The 24,251-nt window shown below is 40.1% G+C and overlaps 1 protein-coding gene across 2 annotated transcripts in view; it reads left to right on the forward strand.

The window, feature by feature from the left end:
* Positions 1-18,431, forward strand: part of TTC17 (tetratricopeptide repeat domain 17) — a 126,968-nt gene extending 108,537 nt beyond the window's left edge. For both annotated transcript variants that reach the window (XM_006937212.5, XM_003993184.6), the window contains 3 exons: positions 13,281-13,400; positions 15,035-15,178; positions 17,266-18,431. In XM_006937212.5, the coding sequence (XP_006937274.1) occupies positions 13,281-13,400; positions 15,035-15,178; positions 17,266-17,397 (396 nt within the window). In that variant the 3' untranslated portion in view covers positions 17,398-18,431. The remainder of the gene's footprint in view (positions 1-13,280; positions 13,401-15,034; positions 15,179-17,265) is intronic.
* The last annotated feature ends 5,820 nt before the right edge of the window (positions 18,432-24,251 follow it).

Genomic DNA, 24,251 nt, shown 5'->3' on the forward strand with positions numbered 1-24,251 from the left:
TTGCAACATATGGACTTTATTTAGATTATGATTCAAACTATAAAAGCAAAACGCACTTTTGTAAGACAGCCAGGGGAAATAGGAGTACAAGCTGCATGCTGATGATCTTAAAAAATAATTTTCAGTATTTTAGGTGAACTTTATTAGTCTTATATTTTAAACGTGGTTTTTAAGAGGTACACACTGGAAAATTTACTGATGAAGTTATATGAAGTCAGGGATTTCCTTCGAATTAATATGGATGAGGGTTTAGATAAAATAAAGAGTGGTTGTGAGTTGATAAGCGTTGAAGCTGGCTGATAGGCGAGTGCATGGAAGTTCTACATTGTATTTTATTTGAAATTTTTCACTATAAAACATTTAGGGGCACCTAGGTGGCTTAGTCAGTAAGCGTCCACCTTCAGCTCAGGTCACGATCTCGGGGTTCATGAGTTTGAACCCCATGTCAGGCTCCACACTTACGGTGCAGAGTCCCCTTGGTATTCCTTCTCTCCTCTCTCTGTCCCTCCCCTGCTTGCGCTTCTTTCTCTCTCAAAATAAATGAATAAACCTTAAAAAAAAAAAACTTTTAAGAATGTTATCTCATAATGGGAGCAAACAGTGTATCAGAAATGAGTTTGTATAAGTTGAAAAAAAACCCCTAAACTAAAAATATACTTATTTAGGTCAAATACTCAAGTGAGTGAATTAGATACCATTAAATAACCAGTGAATTGCAAGCTTTGTGTAAAAAATTACCTAAAATATTACAGAGACAGGAACATGAGTGAATCAGCAAATTCAGGAAATATGCTGTATTCCAAGCTGGCTAAATAAAAGACATCCATGCACAGCTACGTTATATGTAGTAAAACAGCAAAGGCAAAGATCATCTTTAAAAAATGTATTTCAGTCAGGGTACTGTCAGGAAACTGGAAACGACATTAGGTATTTCAGAAGAGCCAATTTAATTTAGAGAATTGATTACGGTTTTGTGGAAGGGTGAAAAAGAAAAAAGGAAACACCTCCTGGGGTAAGCCAGAGATACCAACTGCTGGGCCTGGCTCCCAGGCAGGCAGTGAGGTTTTCCAAAATCTAGGAGTTCACCGGAATTCTGGCAAGTGGAGCTTCTGCTTCTGAAGAGGGAGCACAGCCCAACTGTGAAGGGGTGTAGTGAGGCTGGGTCTTCAAGTGCAAAGTGCTGCTGCTGCTAAAATGACACTGATGGGAGCAACACGCAAACAGGAAGAAAAAGTCCTTTCTCCCTCTTGCCTGCCAATTTCCCAGTGTGCACATCTGCAGAACCTAACAAGCCTCTAGCAAAGGAGAAATATGGTTTGCAGAGTTCCAGTCACAGTACCACAAAGCAGGCTATAAAATTGGGCATTTACATCTGATCACTTCATATGTATCACAGCATGCGTGCATGAATTTATTCATTCAAGAAATATGTAATAAAGTCCCACTGTGTGCCAAATACTTTTTAAGTGCTTGGGATACATCAGTGAAGAACAATTTAGACAGAGATATCTGCCCTACAGAGGAATGATGTTTCAAATGACAGCCTGTCATAGCAACATTCTAAGCCAGATGATAGGTTTTTTTTTTTTAAGTTTGTGTATTTATTTTGAGAGAGAAAGAGTGTGAGGGAGAGGGGCAGACAGAGAGGAAGAGGGAATCCCAAGTAGACTCTACACCACCAGCATAGAGCCTGACACAGGGCTTGAACGAACTCATGAGCCGTGAGATCATGACCTGAGCCAAAATCAAGAGTCAGATACTGAACCGACTGTGCCCCCCCTAGAATTGTGTGCCTTACAGTGATAGAATAAGAAAGGTATTTCAAAATAAAAAACTGGTAATAGTTTACTACCAAGAGTCCTACCTCAGGGAACTTCTCTGTATGAAAGCCAAAGAAGGATTGTCTCAGGCAAAAGATTTGCTAAGCAAATAAAATGATGTAGGCATGCAAACCCAGACAGACACTGTCTGTAGAAAAGGATAATTTGTGGGATTTTAAGGGAAATGACTAAACTAAAATACTGGACAAAACAGAACATACATTTGAAGGTGGAGTAACCAGAGTCAAGGTGTTCAAAGGCTCTCTTAATGTTGAGTGAGTTAATATATTGCTTGGACTTTAAGTTAAATAGAGTGAATATTTATGGTTAACTATTAAAAAGAATGCACAAATCCCAAACCTGTGAGGATAAAATTATGAAGGTAGAAAGGGGAGGACCAAAAAAAAAAAAAAAAAAAAAAAAAACTTATGCAAGAAATGACAAAATGGAGGAGAAAAGGCGCAATAAAGAATCAAAACAAGAGCAACAAAAAAATTGATAAGAACCAATAGAATCCAAGAAGTAAACAATCTTAAAATCTGTAATGGAACAGTCACAATAATGTCAAGTTGGAAATTTTTAAAGGAGCTACATGTTTTAATAAGAGCCATACCTAAAACATAAATGTTGGAAAAAATGGGAAAAGATATACCAGATACATACTAATCAAAAGTGAGTAGATACATTAATTACCTGAAAAAAAAACATATTTCAAAACAAAAAATTATTAGGGGCAGAGGAAATGACTATGTAATGATAAAAGATTTAGTTCACCAGAAAGATAATAGCAATTCTAAACTTAGCATACCCAATAACCTCAAAATACATAAAGCAAAAAAAGATTGCTCTACTGAAAGAAATTGACAAATACCAGCATAAATACCTCTCTCCACTATTGATGAGCCAATCAGTGTCAGAATCTATATTCATGAAGTGTGTTAATCTGTGGTTTTCTTTGCTTGTAATACTTTGTTTAATTTTGTTCTTAGGTTAATAATGACTTTGTATAATGAATTGGGAAGTGCTCCCTTTACCTCATTTTTCCAGAACAGTTTATAGAGAAGTGCTATTATTTCTTCCTTAAATATTTGATAGAATTCAGCAGTGAAACCATCTCGGCCAGGATTATTTGTGAGAGATTTCTAACAAATTCAATCTCTTTAGTAAAAGTATTCAATTATCTCTTGAGTGAGTTTTTATTTTTTTTATTTTTTTTTCAACGTTTATTTATTTTTGGGACAGAGAGAGACAGAGCATGAACGGGGGAGGGGCAGAGAGAGAGGGAGACACAGAATCGGAAACAGGCTCCAGGCTCTGAGCCATCAGCCCAGAGCCTGACGCGGGGCTGGAACTCACGGACCGCGAGATCATGACCTGGCTGAAGTCGGACGCTTAACCGACTGCGCCACCCAGGCGCCCCTCTCTTGAGTGAGTTTTGTTAGTTGTGTCCTTAAAGAAATTTTTCCACTTCATCTAAGTTGAATTTATGGGCATAAAGATGTTCGTAATATTTTTTTCTCATTTTCTTAGTATCTGTGGGATCTGTAGTAACATACTTCTCTTAATTCTGTCTGATATTGGTACTTAGTGTCTTTTCTCTTTTTTTTTTCCTGATCAGACTGACTAGAAATTTATCAATTTTATTGATCTTCTCAAGGAACCAAGAACTCAAGGGTTTGGAGCCATTGATTTTTCTCTGTTGTTTTTTATTTTCTCTTTTATTGATGTCTGTTCTGTATTATTTCCTGTCTTCTGCTTGCTTAGGATTTAATTTGCTGGGGTTTTTTTAGTTTCTTGATGTGGAAGCTTAGGTTATTGGTTTGAGCCCTTGCTTTTCTAATGTAGGTGTCTGCTTTAGCTGCACATCACAAATTTTGTCATATTTCATTTTCATTCAGTTTTACATAGTTTATAATTTTCCTCCTAATTTCTTCTCTGATCTGTAAGTTAGTATGTTCTTTGGGTTTCCAACTATTGGGCATTTTCCAGATCTCTTTCTTTAATTGATTTCTAATTTAATCCCATTGCAGTAAATGAACATAGTTTGTATGACTTAAATTCTTTTTAACTTATTCAGACTTGTTGTATGACCCACAATATGATCTCTTGGTAAATGTTCCATGTGCATCAGAAAAGAATACTACTGTTAGAGTATGCTAGAAATGTCATTTAGGTCAAGCTGTTTGATAATATTGTTTGTGTCTTTATCTTTACTGATCTTTTTGTGTAATTCTTCTATCAGTTATTGAGAAGCATGTTGAAATCTACAACTATAATTCTGAATTTGTCTTCTCTGTTTTTGATTCATGCATTTTCAAGTTCTTTTTTTTTTAAGTTTTTATTTAAATTCCAGCTAGTTAACTTATAATATAGTATTAGTTTTAGGTGTACAACATAGTGATTCAACACTTGCATGCATCACCTAGAGCTCATTGCAACAAGTGCCCTCCTTAATACTCAACACCTATTTTCCCCATCTTCCCACCCACCTCCCCTCTGGTAACCATCACTTTGTCTCTATAGTTCAGAGTCTATTTCTTGATTTGCTTCTCTCCCTCTTTTCTTTTCCCTTTGGTCTTTTGTTTTGTTTCTGAAATTCCACATACGATTGAAATCATATGGTATTTGTCTTTCTCTTTCTTATTTTGCTTAGCACAGTATACTCTAGCTCCATCCTTTTTGTTGCACTCTAACATTTATTTATTATTGTGAAAGCAGAACTGCACAGAGTGTTTACATGACTCACTATATGCTATCAGAATCAGCTGTTGATTTATCGACCTTGTAGAACCGAGGTCTCATTGTTATTCAACATAGTAGTAGAAGTTCTAATCTCAGTAATCAGACAACACAAAGAAATAAAAGACATCCAAATCAGCAAGGAGGAAGTCAAACTTTCACTCTGCAAATGACATGATACTCTCGATGGAAAACCCAAAAGATCCACCAAAAAACCTGCTAGAACTGATCCGTGAATTCAGCAAAGTTGCAGGATATAAAAATCAATGTACAGAAGTCAGTTGCATTTCTATCACCAATAATGAAACATCAGAAAGAGAAATCAAGGAATTGATCCTATTTACAAGTGCACCAAAAACCATAAAATACCTATGAATAAACCTAACCAAAGAGGTGAAAAATCTATACACTGAAAAAGTATGGGAAGCTTATTAGAAATTGAATAAGACACAAAAAGTGGAAAAATATTCCATGCTCATGGATTGGAAGAACAAATGCTTTTAAAATGGTGATACTACCCAAAGCAATCTACATATTCAATGCAATCTCTATCAAAATAACACCAGCATTCTTCACAGATCTAGAACAAACAATCCTAAACTTTGTATGGAACCAGCATAAGACCCTGAATAGCCAAAGCAATCCTGAAAAAGCAAACTAAAGCTGGAGGCATCACAGTTTCAGACTTTAAGCTGTATTACTAAGCTGTAATCATCAATACAGTATGGTACTGGCACAAAAACAGGCACATAGATCAGTGGAACAGAATAGAGAACCCAGTAATGGACCCACAAACATATGGCCGACTAATTTTTGACAGAGCAAGAAAGAATATACAATGCAGAAAAGACCGTCTCTTCAGCAAATGATGTTGGGAAAAGACAGTGACATGCAGAAGAATGAACCTGGATCACTGTCTTGCACCACACACAAAAATAAACTCAAAATGGATGAAAGACCTAAACACAATACAGGAAGCCATCAAAATCCTAGAGGTGAAAGCAGGCAAAAACCTCTTTGACTTCAGCTGCAGCAACTTCTTACTCAACATGTCTCTGTAGGCAAGGGAAACAAAAGCAAAAATGAACTAATGGGACCACATCAAGATAAATTAAAAAAGCTTCTGCACGGCAAAGGAAACAATCAGCAGAACTAAAAGGCAACTTATGGAATGGGAGAATATATTTGCAAATGACATATCAGATAAAGGGTTAGTATCCAAAATCTATAAAGAACTTCTCAAACTCAGCACCCAAAAAAATAATCCAGTGAAGAAATGGGCAAAAGACATGAATAGATACTTTTCCAAAGAAGACATCCAGATGGCTAACAGACACATGAAAAAGTGCTCAACTTCACTCATCATCAGGGAAATACAAATCAAAACTTCACTGAGATACCACCTCACATCTATCAGAATGACTAACAATTCAGGCAGCAATGACAGATGTTGGTGAGGATGTGAAGAAAGAGGATCTCTTTTGCACTGCTGGTGGGAATGCAAACTGGTACAGCCACTCTGGAAAACAGTATGGAGGTTCCTCAAAAAAGTAAAAATAGAACTACCCTACGACCCAGCAATTGGACTACTAGGTATTTATCCAAGGGACACAGGTGTGCTGTTTCGAAGGGGCACATGCACCCCAGTGTTTACAGCAGCACTATCAATAGTAGCCAAAGTATGGAAAGAGCCCAAATGTCCATTGATGGATGAATGGATAAAGAAGATGTGGTATATATATACAATAGAGTATTACTTGGCAATCAAGAAGAATGAAATCCTGTCATTTGCAACAATGTAGATGGAACTAGAGTGTATTATGCTAAGCAAAATTAGTGAGAGAAAGACAAATATCATGACTTCACTCATATGTGGAATTTAAGATGCAAAACAGATGAACATAAGGGAAGGGAAGCAAAAATAATATAAAAACAGGGAGGGGGACAAAACATAAGAGACTTAAAATATAGAGAACAAACTGAGGGTAGCTGGAAGGGTTGCAGGTTGGGGGAAGGGCTAAATAGGCAAGGGGCATTAAGAAGAACACTTGTTGGGATGAGCATGGGGTATTCTATGTAGGAGACGAATCACTGGATTCTACTCCTGAAATCATTATTGCGCTATATGCTAACTAGGACGTAAATTAAAAAATAATAATAAAAATAAATTTAAAAAATTTTTTAAAGTACCAAGTTCTCAAAATATGCTATCTTACCCATAGTAAGGTCTTACCCATATCTTACTATATAAGAAATATACTGTTTTACCCTCAGTACTAAGCTATAAGTGTCCTATATTTTTACTAAAACATCCAACTTAGACTTCTTTTGATTTAAGCTTTGTGTGTGTGTGTGTGTGTGTGTGTGTGTGTGTGTGTGTATCAGTGGCTATTTGGTATCCATGGTATGCTTCTTTTTTTTTTTAATTTATATATATGTATTTTTAAGTTTTTATTTAAATGCAAGTTAACATGTAGGGTAATAATGATTTCAGGAGTAGAATTTAGTGATTATGTAAGCATTTTTAAGTTCTGTTATTAGGTGCAGAAATCAATGAAATAGGAATCAACAGTACAAAAGTTGTTTCTTTGAAGCACTGTTCGGGCAAAATTAATCAAGAAAAAATAAAGCATAAATAACCAAGATTGAGGTAAAAGGGAAGCATAGCTACAGCTAAAAAGATAAGACAGTGATACAATTACCAATTTTATGCCAACAAATTTGAAAACAATTGTAAAGAAGACAAATTTCTAGAAAAATGTAATTACCCAAATTGATTTGGGTATTATAACTCAAATGAAAGCGGTGTCTTTAAAAAATCTTCTCACAAAGAACACAGCAAGGTCTATTGATTTTATATGTGAATTCTACCAACTTTTGAGAATTACACTATCTCAATATAAACAGACTCTTCTGGACAGCAGAAAAGGGAACAATTTCCCAATTCCTTGAGATGAGACTACTGTAATCTTGAAAGCAAAACTAGGCAAAGACATTATGCAAAAGAAAAGTAATACACTAAGGTCACTTATAAACATAGGTATCAAAACCATAAGCCAAATATTAACAGACTAAATCCAATTGCGTATGTTTTTCTTTAACAAGGTGCACCTTGATCAAGTTGGGTTTACCCCAGAAATACAAAACTGGTCTAACTTTAGGCAAACCTTGTATTTCATCAACCAAATTAAAGAATTATGAAATTATTTCAATAGATTGCATTTCTGCAATACCATCCATGATGTAAAGCTAATGCAAATTAAGAATGGACCAGGACTTCCTTAATCTGATGAGAAGAATCAACAAAATATCTACAGCAAAGATGAATCTTAATGGGGGAAATATTTAAAATAATTCTTTGAAATCAGAAAAGAGAATGCCCACCATCACCACTGTTTTTTCAAACTTGTATCAAAAGTCCTAGTGGGGCACCTGGATGGCTTAGTCAGTTAAACATCTGACTTCAGCTCAGGTCCTGATCCCGCGGTTCATGAGTTCAAGCCCTACATCCAGCTCTGTGCTGACAGCTCAGATCCTGAAGCCTGCTTCATATTCTCTATCTCCCTCTCTCTCTCTCTCAAAAATAAATACACATTTAAAAAATTTAAAAAGTCCTAGCAAGAACAGTAAATCAAGAAAAAGAAATTAATGGCATAAATATTAGGAAGAAAAAACCCAAAATCTTATTGAGAAATGATGTGATTATCTACATAGCAAACCCAGAAGAAGCTACAGACAAATTTTTAGAACTAACAGCATTTTTGGGGTGCCTGGGTGGCTCAGTTGGTTAAGCCTCCAACTTCGGCTCAGGTCATGATCTCGTGGTTTGTGAGTTCAAGCCCCGCATCAGGCTCTGTGCTGACAGCTGTGCCTGTGTCTTGCCCCTCCCTGCCCCTCCCATGCTCATGCTCTGTCTCTCTCTGTCTCTCAATAATAAATAAGCATTAAAAAAAAATTTTTAAAGAAATAACAGCATTTTTGTCAAGATGGCTGCCTATAAAGTCGATAAAAAAACTGCATTTCTATATAGCAGCACAAAGTATTAGAAAACATAATTTTCAGAATGTATTTCCATTGTTACAAAAATATAAACCTCCCAGTAGTAAATCTAACAAAAATTTGTATGCCTTGTCTGCACAAAGTGATAAAACTTTATTGAAAGGCATTTTAAAAGACCTAAATAAGCAGAGAGATATATAATGTTCATGGATAAGACAACACACATCATAAACATGTCACTTTTCCCCAGTTTGATTTATAGAGTCAATGCTGTTATAATCAAAATAACAACAAGCTTTTTTTTTTATGACACTTGAAAAGCAGACCTTTATATTTATATGGAAGGGTAAAGGAATAGACATGACACTCAAAAAAATTAGGGTGTGAGAATTGCCTCACCTTTATGAAAAATTATAAAGCAAGACCTAATGCCATGTGCTCAAGGATAAACAGAAATAATGACCAGGAGGAACTAAATAGAAAGCCCAGAAGCCGACTCTGACATACATGGGACCGTGGAGGATCAATAGGGAAAGAGGGGGTTTTGCAGGAAGCTGTGCTGGGCAGTGCTGAGCTAATTCCATCCTCACCTCATCACTTAACAAAGGAATCCCATGAGTATCAAGGACAGAACTTTAAAATTTAGAGTAAAATGGGGCACCTGAGGGGCGCCTGAGTGGCTCAGTCGGTTGGGTATCCGACTTCGGCTCAGGTCATGATCTCAGGGTTTGTGGGTTCGATCCCCATGTTGGGCTCTGTGCTGACAGCTCGGAGCCTGGAGCCTGCTTTAGATTCTGTCTCCCTCGCTCTCTGCCCCTTCCCCACTTGTGCTCTGTCAAAAATAAATAAACATTAAAAAAAAATTTTTTTTAATTAGAGTAAAATGTAGGAGGTGATCTTTCTGGCCTTGGAATATAAGATGATTTCTTAAGATATAAAGGCACAAACTAGAAGAGAAAATATGAATAAGTTCAACTATTTTTAAAGTTTACATTTTTTTAAATTGAAGACATTTTTTAAATTAGAAGACAGAAAAAATGTATAACATATTCAACCTACAAGGACTGATATGCAGAACATATAAATAAATTGATGAGAAAGATAAATAATAAAATGGAAAGATATATAAAAGATATTAACAGACATTTCACTGAAAAAAAGATGTGTACGGCCAATAAACACCAAGAAACAATTTTCAGTCTCACTAATGATCAGTAAATGCAAACTAAGACCACAGTAAGATGCTATTTTACCCCCACTGATGATACCAAGAATTAGAAAGGATATAAAGCAAGAAGCACTCTTAAACATTGCTGATGGGATTATAGATCGTATAACACCTTTAGGGAACACTTTCACATTCTCATGTTATGTTGGACATTTGCATATCTTGTGAACCAACAATCCTACTCCTGGATATCTACTCTACACTAGAGAAATTCTGCACTTTTATTTGCAACAGGAAACGTAAAAACAGGAAGTAACTCAGAGCCCTCATCTACAGAAAATGGATAAATACATTCTAGTATATTCACCTAGTGGACATTTAACCATGCAGCAAAGCTGTTGAATGAGCTACAAGCTATACACAACATGGATGAATTTTAGAAATAGTGTTGAGTAGAAACTTCAAGTCCCAGAAGACTCCTTACAGTATTATACCACTGTTATAATGCACAGGAAGAAGCACACTAAGTAGTAAATATTGTTGAAGCGTGTGTGTGTGTGTGTGTGTGTGTGTGTGTGTGTGTGTGTGAGTGATGGGACAGTGTTTAAAACAGCAATGGAATAACAGACCCAGCATTTAGGATAGTGTGTGCCTCTGGAGAAAAGGCAAGAGGATGGAACAGGGAAGGCACACACAGGTAGATGCAAGTTCATTCTTCACTAGGGTGGTAGCTTCTGGGATATTCGTTATTTTATGCTTTATAGCATAAGTATATATTTTTATATGATTACTATGTATACATGTAATTATATAAATATGTTCTTTTGTATGTGTGAAATATTGGCATTAAAGAAAGATCATTTTAGTTTTAAAAAAAGAATCCTTTCAAGGAGCCAGTCAACAGGATCAAATCACTGAGGGGAGAATAAATCAGGCAGCTTCAGATTTCTCTGCAGCAGTCATCCAAGCCAAGTAGCAATGGAGGAATGCCAACACATTATTCAAGGAAAGAAGGAGCCATGGTTTTGTATCCAACCAGCTGTCCTTCAGGTATGAAGGCTGCAGACAGAAAGTTTTGAACACATATGATTATATTAACTTGCTAGGGCTACCGTAACAAAGCACCACAGACTGGGTGCCTTAAACAGTTGAAATGTGTTTTCTCACATTCCTGGAGGCCACAGGTCTAGGATCCAGGTGCTGACAGGGTCGGTTTCCTCTGAGGCCTCCCCCCTTGACTTCAGATGGCTAGCCTCTCACCGCCCCTCCACAGGGTCATCCCCCTGTGCACACGACCCTGGTGTATCTCTTCCTCTTCTATAAATCCTTCATAGAAACCCAGTGGTGTTGGATTAAGGCCTCACACTGACGGCCTCATTTTAACTTAATTACCTCCTTAAAGACTTTCTGTCCAAATACAGTTATATTTTGAGGTACGAAAGGTTGAGATTTCAACATGAATTTTGGTGGAGCACGATTCAGCCCATAACAAAAATTGCAAAGAATATTGTTCCCATCAACAGTATTGGGCTGAACCTCAGCCAACCACAAGATGATTGGGGAAGCCACACAAAAGTAATGTCAATGATCAATGAATATATTTAACTGCAGAACCAATTGGAAAACAAAAGTGGGAAATGGAGTGATAGAACAGAATATAAATACTATATGCCCTGACAATGAAGAATGATAAAATTACCAAAAAATTAGACTGGAAGAAAGAAAGAAAGTAGAAAGCAGGGTGAGTTTTCTGATTGCTTCATCTGTATTGGCTGAGAGTCCATCCATCAAAAGGAAAATCCAAAATGAGACCTAAATTAAGTACTGAAATTTTGTGTATGGTAGAGGTAGCATCTTGGTGTGGGAGGAGGGATGAATTATTCATTAAATATTATTGGGACAACTTAGTAGCCATCTGGAAAAAAATAAAATTGGAGCCATATCTTTTCTTTAACACCAAGTTAAATTTCAAATGGATCAAAGATATAATTGTGAAAAATAAGGGGCACCTGGGTAGCTCAGTTGGTTAAGCATCCGACTTTGGCTCAGGCCATGATCTCAGGGTTTGTAAGTATAAGCCCTGGGTCAGGCTCTTTGCTGACGGCTCAGAGCCTGGAGCCTGCTTCAGATTCTGTCTCCCTCTCTCTGCCCCTCCCCTGCTCACTCACTCTCTGTCTGTCTCTGTCTCAAAAATAAATAAACATTAAAAAAAATTTTAATGTGAAAAATAAAACTATAAAAGTTCTGGGGAAAAAAACATGGTAAAATTTATTGATAATCTGAGGCCTTCTCAGCAACAACTGAAAATCCAGAGACCATCCAAATTAATAAGCTGAGCTACGCAGAAATCAAAATCTATATCACAAAAAGCACCATAGGTGCAAAAGTGGGCTTCAGAAAACTGAGAGAATGTATCTGTAATTCATATCATAGGCAGGGAACTAATCTCTCTAATAAATAAAGAGCTTTTTCAAATAGAGAAGATGAAGGCCTCTTAACAAAATATAAGAGCAGCTACTTCACAGAAAGGAAATACAAAGGGCTGTCAAACATGAAAGGATGGTCAGTTCCATTCATAAGAAGGGAAATGCAGATTTAAACCACATTCTTTACCTCTCAAAGAGTCCAAGAGTTTAATAACAGACTGTGGTGAGGCTATAACAAAACAGGGACACATGTATTTCTGGTGAGGAATTGTTACAGTCCTATGGAGGGCAGTGTGATGGTATCTATCAAAATGACATGTGTATTCCCTTGTCCACATCTGGAAATGTATCCTACAAATTCACGGGCACAAATGCAAAACTATACCTAAGGTTATTTTTTCAGTGATGTTTGTAATAGTAAAAAATTGGGGGAGAGAGGAGTATTCATTCATAAGAATCTAGTTAAATAAATAATGGAACATCCATACAATGAATAATAATGCAGCTGATAATAAAAGAACGAGGAGGCTTTCCATACACTGATGTGGCGAGAACTCCAAGGTGTATTGTTTAGTGAAGAAAACAAAGTGCAAGTGAATGTTACCTTTTATATAAGTAATACGTGACCTCATATGAAAAGATGGGAGTATCAGCCTATATTCATATTTGCTTATATAAAGCATAAAGAAACCCTGGAAAGTTACATAGGAAACTAAAAATACTGTTTACTTGTATACAATAGAGACATGAATGGGAAGGAGACTTTTCACTGTATAACTTTGCATACCTTCTGGTCTTTGAAACATGTAAATGAGTTACCTGTTCAAAAACTTAAGTAAATTTAATTCCAAAAGATCATGGGCATGAAACATAGTTCTGCTATTTAATAGTTGAGCAGATTGGAACAAGACAATCTCTTTGAGTCATAGTTTTCTTATCTATAAAAGGCTGTAATATCAGTATCAAGCTCGTAGGATTGCTGTTAGGGTTACTGAGGATGCACATGTGTGGCTGCCTCCAGCACCTAGTAAGTACTCAGTGGTCATGAATGCATGTTACTGTTCTGAGTCTTGGTGGTAAATTCGTATGTTTAAGAGACACCAGCTTCAACTGACCATTCCTTTGTAGAACCAGACATCCTGGGTCCTTTCCAGCATGGCAGCCCTCTACTGGAGAGTAAAAGGCCAAGGAAAGAAGGCAATTGACTGCCTCCGCCAGGCCCTCCACTATGCTCCACACCAGATGAAGGTGAGTGGGACTCAGAAGGTGTGAATTTCTGTCTCTTCATCCTTTCCATTGTTTATTCTGAGGTTTCAACTAGCCGTCCTCATTCTTAGCCAGTAAGAAAGTGTCAAAATAGCATAGGCTGGAAGAACCTATGACCCCACTTATGCTACCACAAGCCTGGACGTTATACCCACCACCATGCCTTCCTGCCTCAGCAAATGGGGACTTGGGGGAAGGTCTTCAGGATCACTGGAAGGTGTTTCTTTCTATTCAGAGCCACCTGGCATAAAACATACTGGCCTAGGCAGCCTGTCACCCTGCAAGTCGTTCTGCGTTTAGCTCATCCCCAGAGGCCTGGAAGCCTGTTACACTTGTTTTGCTTAGACTGCTGACTTAAGCTTGCTTCCAGACACAGAAACTGAAGCAGTTTCCATCTCTTCTTATATATCGGCCAGTTCCTGGTCTTCATCTGATTTCACCTTTTCCACAAAAACGAAAACTTCAAAAAGCCCTGCTAACTCAGTGTAACATCAGTCTTTTCAAAAATGCCAGTTGTAGTTATGATGACTGAGAATGTTCAGCCTTTTAACAGCACATTTGTGTCCACATGTGCTGAGTTCTGCATTAATCTCCACATCTCCTACTTCCTGATGACATGGCTCATGTCTTCGTGAGTGGTGGAAGGAGCTCACCTTTCCTTTTAGGCACTGTTGAGTTCCAAATGCAGCTGGGCCCCTTGCTAGCTTTGTGACCTTGGGCAGGTTATGAGACCCCTGTGGCCTCATGTAATGCCCTGCACTCTGCGAGTGTCCAGTAAGGACAGAGGGGTCCTCCTTTCCTGTGTCTTCTGTATCTCCTATAGAACTCCAGACTGTGTGATTCAGGTGGTAATTTCTTGGGTAACACATTTAAAGGACATAAATATTTGTGATGATAAAAATGTCGCTACTTGTTCAGCCTATCATCCTGTGCTCTGTACTGCTAGACAGCAGCAAGGGCCAACACTCTAGGTCAGGGGTCAGAGAATGTTTTCTGTAAAGGGCCACACGCTAAGAAATTTAGGCTGTGTAGGTCAGACGGCCTCTGTTCTTGCCACTCGGTTCTGCCATGGTAGCATAAAACAGCCACAGAAATACGTAAAAGAATGGGAATGGTTACATTCCAATAAAACCTTACAAAAACAGGCAGCCAGCTAGATTTGGCCTGTAGGCCAAAGTTCACCAGCCCCTGATTCAAGCAGATGATGCTGTGGACCTTGCAGAAGGCACTTTGACTCTGTGACAGCATGCCTCAGAGTGTGTGGTCTATGGACAGGTGTCAGTCCATGAGCCATTTATTACCAATCTGCAACAAGATGGGAGCCTATACCAGAACGTAAACCACCAACTTCACTAAGCAGATTGTTTACTCAGTTGACATTTCTGCTTTGTGTTTTGAGGTTAGACTTTCCTAATGAAAGAAGTAATGCATTGGTTTATATTCTCGAGCAATCGCCTTATCTATCACGGGCCAGTAGCAAATAGAAGACCAGCAGTTTCAGTTGCATTACTCAGTCATTGACCAGGAAAAACCTACTGCATTATTTATGAACAACTAAGAATGAAAGCTCAAAAACCAGTATCTTTCCCTTCTCGCCATTCTCCTTCTGTTCCCAGGATGTGCCCCTGATTAGCCTGGCTAATATCTTGCACAATGCCAAGCTCTGGAACGACGCTGTCATAGTAGCCACCATGGCAGTAGAGATCGCGCCGCACTTTGCTGTGAACCACTTCACGCTGGGCAACGTCTACGTGGCAATGGTGAGATTGGTAGTGGGGGCAGAGCACACCGACTCTGCCCCTCTCTCCCGGGCACACCTTTGATTGCAAAACTTCCTTGACTATCAGTGTCCTCCAGTTTCCTGTACATTTTGTGTCTGAAATTGCTAGGTCCACCAAAGGTATATTTTATGGCTAAAGGGTTTGTGCATTAAAAAGACAGTACATAGGGGCACCTGGGTGGCTCAGTCGCTTGAGCATACCACTTCAGCTCAGGTCATGATCTCACGGTCCGTGGGTTTGAGCCCCGCGTCGGGCTCTGTGCTGACAGCTCAGAGCCTGGAGCCTGCTTTGGATTCTGTGTCTCCCTCTCTCTCTGCCCCTCCCCTGCTCATGCTCTGTCTCTCTCTGTCTCAAAAATAAATAAAAACATTTGAAAAATTAAAAAAAAAAATACAGTACATAAGGGGCTCCCAGGTGGCTCAGTCAACTAAGCCTTTGACTCTTTGATTTCGGCTCAGGTCATGGATCTCATGGTTCATGAGTTCAAGCCCCTCATCAGGCTCTATACTGACAGCATGGAACTTGCTTGGGATTCTAGGTCTCCCTCTCTGTCTGCCCCTCCCCTGTTCTCTCTCTCTCTCTCTCTCTCTCTCTCTCTCTCTCTCTCTCTCTCAAAATAAATAGATAAGCATTTTTAAAAATAAGATAAAAATATAGTACATGAAACTCACCTGAGTATTTGCACTGTGTAGCTCCTCCACATGAATTTAACACTAACAATAGTGTCAGAGTTTTCTGGAGCCAGAAAAACTTACCTAATGCTCACATGGACATAAACACTCGTATTCTCTTGCCTTCAGGTTGGGCTAGGTACCTGTCATTGCACTCATGATGCCCTGTGCATGTTTTTCTTGCCACATTTTCACCTTGTTTTATAATCTTTTTTAAGTGTCCGTCTCTCCCCCTAGACGAGGAGCTCCTTGGAGAAGAGACTCCTCTTCATCTTTCCGTTCCTAGCACTTCACAGTGTTTGGCACATACCAGGTCTCTTCAAATGTTTAATGAATGCTGGTGTGCCACTGGTTACATGGGATCCCATTTACCGAGAAAATACCAAAGCCATCATCCGGAACCCTTGTTCTGGTCAGAAACAAGGACCAATTTCAGAACGTAAAATCCCAGGGGTCCTCTAGAAGCTGTCATAGCTGAATTTAACATTAGGATCATGCCTTGCACTTGCATCTAAAGCTGGGTGTCTCACATGGGGCAATACCCAAGGTATTCTCAGTAAAGGCTAATAGAATAAGCAGCTTAAAGCTCTAAGTTTTATGTGTCATCCTTGACTTGAAAGGCGGCAAGTATAATTTGGCCAGGTAGGTATTGCTGAATGTGCAGATTTCCCTCTCTGCTTCTTAAAATCAAAGAATCTATTTTTGTCCCCAGTAAATGTGAAATTTGCTACTGTGAATGAGAAATTCTGCCTCTCACTTGCCTAGGAGGCGTCATTCAACCATTTGGTTTGGGCTCTTCTTTGAGAGTGTTGGTCTACGTAAAAGAGTAATGCCTTCAAAATGGCCGTGATCATTTCCAAACAATGTTTGTATTTTTAAACACTAGAGAGAACAAAAAAGCTGTTTGAAAATCTACAATACCTGACTTTGAGATACCTGACTTTACTTCCATCTCTCTAGCTGTAGTAACAAAACTTCAGGCAGATGCATAAGGAGCATTTGCCAGGCATAGTTCTAGAAGTTTCTGTGAGGATTAAATGGAGGGATTTTGTAAAGCAGCCAGCACAGGGCCCGGCACAGGGCAGGTACTCAGGAATGATGGCTCTCGCTGTTACCTCCAGGATGCCTCCCAGTGTTGGGTCAGACTTTTGTAAAGGTGATCTCCCCTTCCATTTTGGCTCTTGGGCTCTGCCTTCATTTTCTTTGTGATATTGTACCTTGGGGGTGGAGGTAGTTGTTTCCTTCCAGACCTCGGAGTTTTCCTCAGAGATGTAGACCTATTGAGAAAATACAGCAGGATTGTGACTGGCACAGAGGTACTTCTCGAGAAGAAACCAGTGATGACACATATTTAGCTGGGTATCCCTCTCACGTCTGTCCCTTTGCCTCTCACAGGAAGAGTTTGAAAAAGCACTGGTGTGGTATGAATCGACACTGAAGCTGCAGCCTGAGTTTGTTCCGGCCAAGAACCGAATCCAGACTATCCAGTGTCACTTAATGCTGAAGAAGGGACGGCGCTCTCCCTAATGCATCCCTCCTCTCTCTCTTTCTCTCTTTCTCTCTCTCTCTCCCTTCATGCTCTTAAAAAAAAAATAAGAAAAGAAACCAATCATTGTCAGTATCTACTTTTAATGACGTGTGTGAGAATAACTGAGTAAGACTTAAAACAGGACTTTTACATATGTGGGAATTGGTTTTGTTTTGTTTTTAAGTTCCTTCTTTCCCCCAGCCAACCTCCGCAACACAGATTTCTCAAAAGGAAAATGCAGCCGAAAGATACCGTGTAAATACTGAGCCAAGACGTTTCTGGAGCTGCGCTCTGTCTCCAAAACCTCGATGCCTTTAGGGCTTTCTTCAGTGGTCCAGCCAGCCTCCTCCTCTCTCTCGGGCGGAGGATGAAACCGCGTTGCACATTCTCTGCTTCCTGTCGTAGCCTCTGTTGTCAGTGGAAATGCAAAAGCCCATCTGGTGCCAGTGAGAAGCAACGTTGTGCGCTCTCCCCATTAGATCCATGCTGTCCTCGGTCGCGTCCGTTCCATGCTGCTATGTTACAAACTCTCAGAGGTAGTTTGCAGGGGAGGAAGGGGAAATGATTTTTAAAACAAAATATTTACAACAACAGAAACTCTTAGGATCACCTGACCTTTGTGATGTTATTTATGTTGGGGAGGGAGGGGGGCTGAGAAGGGGAAATCAGCCGTGTACACCATCTATATCATTTGTACTTTACTTACAAATCACAAGGAAACCAATAAGTTGAAATCCTATATAACAGGTTTATATATATAGAATATGTATATTTGAAGCCCTCTACAGACCGAGTCTATGTTTTACTAATTCTTTGTTCACTGTGTTACCCGCCTTGGAATAAGGTGTGAGTGTGTGCTCCCTCTCTCTGAGGCCTTCAGACTTAGCTCCTCAGGAGAGAGCGACGCACCAAGGTTGAGTATTTCCGTACAGTGCTCTTCCCTCTGGTCCCAGGAGAGTCAGAAACTCCAGACATTTTGGAATCTTCAAGGGCACATACTGAGAACAAAAATAAAAGTTGTTTATGAGCAAAATAGGTCTGTAGCGTGTTTTTTCTTCAAAACCAGACTAACGTGGACAGCTCTGAAGCCAATGATAACTCTGGATCTGATCCTCTCAAGTCCTGGGTCATCTTTATCTTTCTTTCCACAACAGCAAGGTGAGGAGAGAAATAATCCATCGCTAGATTGTATGGCTGATGAACTTATCAGCGTGATACATTTGACCGGCAAAGATGCACAATCAGCAAGTGTTCAGAGTTGGGTATATAATTGACCTTCCCGGGAAAGGAAGAATAATCTAAGTCACAAAGTCACATCCCCTCAGGGTGAGCACTGATCCTGAAGTTCATCCATGTAAGCGTCATGGAGAACCTTGGTGAGGGTCATGTCGTGGGCGGGCACACACTACACAGCCAGTGAACGTTAGCTCTTCTTGTTGGCAGAGGTCTTCAGGCCTGCCACCAAATCTTCTCCCAGTTCTAGAAATAAATGATTTTTCCTTCACGTTAAAGAGTTTTGTTCCATTTCTGGACCCTGATCCAAAAACTTGGTGGCTGCTTGGGGAGCCTGGGGCCTCAGTCGGTTAAGTGTTACGACTCTTGGTTTTGGCTCAGGTCATGATCTCACGGTTCATGAGTTCGAGCCCCATGTCAGGCTCTGTGCTGGACAGCATGGAGGCTGCTTAGGATTCTCTCCTCTCTCTGCCCCTCCCCCACTCACTCATTCTCTGAAATAAACAAACTTAAAAAAAAAAAAAACTGCTTCCAACAGTGATTCCTAGCTGGAAGGTGAGGAGCTTGAGAGTATTTAATAGAAATGCCACCCGAAGAAATTTTGATCTTTCTGTTTTTCACTCCGGTGGGTTTCTTCGATTCTGTCTTCCAATCCACTAACTCGTCAGCTGTGTCTAGTCTACTGTTTACCCCTTGAGATTTTTATTGCAATAATGATATTTTTCACTCTTAGGATTTCTGGGTGGCTCTTTTTATCATATCTGCTTGCTCATGTTTCATGATCTCTCCTTGTTTGGTGGATGCTAGTCTTTGTTTTAACTACTTGAACATTTTCAGTATTCTTTTCAAATCGCACCATGATTTCTTGTTCATCAGGAATGAATTCTGTTTGTTGGGTGACCCCATAATGCTTGAATTCCCTGGTCCTCAGTGTTTACATCTCTGCTCCCCTCTGTGTTCTTTCCCATCCTTAGTGATCTCATCCAGTTACATGGTTTCGGATTCTGTCTCCGTGCTTATGACTTCCACATTCATACCTCAGGCATGGATAGATTCCTATTAGCCCTAAACTCATTTGTCCAACTGTCTACTCCATATTTTGACGTGGTCCAAAACTGAATTCCTTATCCTTCCCAAGGAGTCTTGTCTAACTTTGGTCTTCCCATCTGAGTTTCCTGCTTCCAATTAATCAAGTCAAAACAAACAAACAAAAATCCTAGAGTAATCCTGACACCTGTTAAAACAGAAGTCAGATTGTGTCATTTCTGTCCTTAAAACTAGTGACTTGAAAGGACATATAAAGCCTTACCAAAACACACACACACACACACACACACACACACACACACACACACACACTGGCTCACCTCTTGGGCTTTATCTATTATTCTCCCTCTTCCTTTTTTTTAAAATATGAAATTTATCGTCAAATTGGTTTCCATACAACATCCCAACACGTGCCCTCCTCAATACCCACCACCCATACTCCACTCCCTCCCACCCTCCATCAACCCTCAGTTTGTTCTCAGTTTTTAAGAGTCTCTCATGTTTTGCCTCCCTCCCTCTCTAACCTTTTTTTTTCCTTCCCCTCCCATGGTCTTCTGTTAAGTTTCTCAGGATCCACATAAAAGTGAAAACATATGGTATCTTTCTCTGTATGACTTATTTCACTTATTTCACTCCAGTTCCATCCACGTTGCTACAAAAGGCCATATTTCATTCTTTCTCATTGCCATGTAGTATACCATTGTGTACATAAACCACGTTTCTTTATCCATTCATCAGTTGATGGACATTTGGGCTCTTTCCATAATTTGGCTATTGTTGAAAGTGCTCCTATAAACATTGGGGTACACGTGCCCCTATGCATCAGCACTCCTGTATCCCTTGGGTAAATTCCTAGCAGTGCTACTGCTGGGTCATAGGGTAGATCTATTTTTAATTTTTTGAGGAACCTCCACACTGTTTTCCAGAGCGGCTGCACCAGTTTGCATTACCACCAACAGTGCAAGAGGGTTCCCATTTCTCCACATCCTCACCAGCATCTATAGTCTCCTGATTTGTTCATTTTAGCCACTCTGACTGGCGTGAGGTGGTATCTGAGTGTGGTTTTGATTTGTATTTCCCTGATGAGGAGCGACGTTGAGCATCTTTTCATGTGCCTGTTGGCCATCTGAATGTCTTCTTTGGAGAAGTGTCTATTCATGTTTTCTGCCCATTACTTCACCGGATTATTTTTTGGGGGAGGATGTGGAGTTTGGTGAGTTCTTTATAGATTTTGGATACTAGCCCTTCAAAAACAGACACGTAGACCAATGGAATAGAATAGAAATCCCAGAATTAGACCCACAAAAGTATGGCCAACTAATCTTTGACAAAGCAGGAAAGCATATCCAATGGAAACAAGTCTCTTTAACAAATGGTGCTGGGAGAACTGGACAGCAACATGCAGAAGGATGAAACTAGACCACTTTCTTACACCATTCACAAAAAAAAAAAAAAAAAAAAAAAAAAAAAAAAAAAAAAAACTCAAAATGAATAAAGGACCTGAGTGTGAGACAGGAAACCATCAAAACCCTAGAGGAGAAAGCAGGAAAAACCTCTCTGACCTCAGCCACTGCAATTTCTTACTTGACACATCTCCAAAGGCAAGGGAATTAAAAGCAAAAATGAACTATTGGAACCTCATGAAGATAAAAAGCTTCTGCACTGCAAAGGGAACAATCAACACTAAAAGGCAACCAACGGAATGGGAAAAGATATTTGCAAATGACATATCGGACAAAGGGCTACTATCTTCCTCCTCTTCAGCCAAACTAGCCTACTGACTGTGTTTTGAAACTTCCCGCCTGCTCCTATCTCAGGACGTCTGCATTTGCTGTTGGCTTTATCTGAAATGCTCCTCCCCAAAACCCACTTGGCTTACCTCCTCACCACCTCTGTGGGGCTTCCCTGATCATGAGATTTTACATTATGGCACCCGCCATCACAGTGTCCTAACCCCCTTGCCTGTTTACTTCTCTCCATAACGAATCATCATTGAGTCTGCCAACATATTTATTGTCACTCCCAACCTAAAAGGAAGCTCTAACTGCAAAGTTTTTATCTGTTTTGTACCCTGATGTGCCTCTAGCCCCTGGTACACAGTAGGTATCCAGAGAAAACTGTTGAGTGAATTAATTCATTAGTGGAGCTGGATGCCTCCCTATGAAGGAAGTTTTTGAGGTGGTCTCTCCTGGGATCTCTACAAGGTCAAACATGTTTGTATGTTACTTTCTGTGGGGTTTCTGCACTGTATGGAGAGTGAATTAGGGCCACACCTTCCCAAAGGCAGGAGACTGAGGGTCCCAATATTTTACCTACTGGACAAAAAAGTCTCATCCCTGGCTCCTGGCCTTATGCAGACCCATTTACATCTCTCAGTTGTCCATGAGTCCTGATTCCTGTGTCTGTGTGGAGACTATGACCACAGTTCCTCAGCCCATAGTGATTCTCAGGCCTTGTGGATTGTTGCAGTGAGTTCCCACACCATTGCTGGCACGTGGTGATTTCTCTTTCTTGACTTTACATTAGCTCAGTATTTAAAATTGTGTGTTGAAGTTGAGGGTAGGGGATTCCAGAGTGTGTGCCCCATGTGCTTTCATGACTGGAAGTTTGGAAAGGCCAGTTCTATACCACATATGACCTTTCCCCCAAGAAATCTGGAACCTTCCCCTGGGGATACTGATAAACATGAATTATATTCTTCATAAGGGCTCAAATGGAAAAAGACATTCAGACCCACTAGCTTCAGAGCACACTCTGATTGTGTCTAGAATTTACCTTCTCCAGAGTTACGCCATGGCCTTCAACCCCAAAATCTCTTCAGGGGCCTATTACAGAAAGCCCAGCTACTTTGAAAATGTCCAGCTCCTTTGGGGAAGTACTCCTTACCATGTGAAAACAAGCTCAGGCCCTTTTGGAAATAAGGCCCGGCCAGACCCTTACCACGTTAGCTTCATTAAAATGGCAGATGGGAGCCTGGGGCTTCTCCATTAAGGCATCTCCAAGAGTTTTGAGAATGTGTCCAGAGTCATTCTCAGCAGCCATTTTCTCTATAGTCAGGTAAGGCTAGTGAGGACTAGGGGCCCCAGGGAAAAAGGACCAGGCCAACTTCTGCCCATTACTCTCCAAATCCTGCAGGTGGCAGCTGGACACCAGGCTGAGCTTCTGAGGACCAAACTTGGTAACTAAGGGGCAGACTACATGGCATTCCAAGTGCAGAGATGTTCACAATCCAGGGAGATCCCAGCAGCTGGCTATAAAGGATGAAAAGGCAGAAGGGAGGTGAAGGGAGTAGTGTCTAACCAATCTGCCTGCCAACATTCACGTTTATGAGGTAGAATGGGATGCAATTACAAATTCACTCCCTCGTGTTAGGGAATGTCATCCAAAAGAGGTGACCACCAATTGACCCAGGAACTGGATCCAGGCACTCTGAGGCTCCTCACCCACTCCCCTGTCCTTGGAACATGGGTTCTGCTTGCCTTTCCCACTTGCAGAGGCTCTTCCTGGGACCAGTGAGCTAGCCCAGAATATTCTTCTTGTGGCAATGGCAGAAGCACTAAAGAACAAGCCCAGTCATGTGAGCACTTTCAGGTACCTGCTGTGTCACGTGTGCTAATATCCATTGTGCAGGGATAGGAATTACAACCCGGCATTCAGTGAGAGAGTGCTGCAAAGTCACATGGCAATGGGCATGGGCACAGGGAGGAAAGAGGGATGGAGGCCATTCACATAATCAACCACAGCCTTCTAAGTCTCGCCCTTCCTAGCCCCTTGTCTGATCTCTGCTGTGACACTTTAATCACATTCTCCCTTCTCTGTATTTATATTTCTATCATCTCCTCTACTAGACATCAAGCTTTTTAAGAGATTTTACTTGCCGTAGCACTTTGAACATGATAGATGGTAGGTGCTCAGTAATATTTATTGCACGGTGAGTGAATTTCCTTTATGAGCAGTGCCAGTCCTTCCAGATATCTATACAAGGGAAAAGGTACTGAAATCTCTGATAAAGGGCTTTTGTATCCCTGTACAGTGGATATTAGCACATGTGACACGAGCAGGGCCTATCTCCTTTATCTACAGGGAGCGCTTATCTTATTCACCTAGGGTCCAGAGTGGACATTGATAAGTATCTCTTTTTTTAATGTTTATTTATTTATTTTGAGAGAGACAGAGAGAGCGCACTAGTGGGGGGAGGGCCAGAGAGAGAAGAAGAAAGAGAATCCTAATCAGGCTCCTGTCAGCACAGAGCCTGACTCGGGACTCGACCCCACAAACTTTGTGAGATCGTGACCTGAGCTGAAACAAAGAGTCGGACGCTTAACCAACTGAGCCGCCCAGGCACCCCAGTAAATTTCTCTTGAATGCTGTATGAATGATGGCCACCACAACTTTTCCATTCTCTGACTGCCTCTACACATTCTTTGGCCCTTTGTCTCACCTTCTGGGTATTGCTAATAAATCTGTTATGCTTACAATCCATCATTACAGAGTCACATCGCCAAGTTTTTACTGACCTAGCAGACCCTCCAAAGTAGTCACCTCAGTAGACTATATAGCTTCACACACTCTT

Source organism: Felis catus, chromosome D1 (genome assembly GCF_018350175.1).
Source record: "Felis catus isolate Fca126 chromosome D1, F.catus_Fca126_mat1.0, whole genome shotgun sequence".
NCBI classification, from domain to species: domain Eukaryota; kingdom Metazoa; phylum Chordata; class Mammalia; order Carnivora; family Felidae; genus Felis; species Felis catus.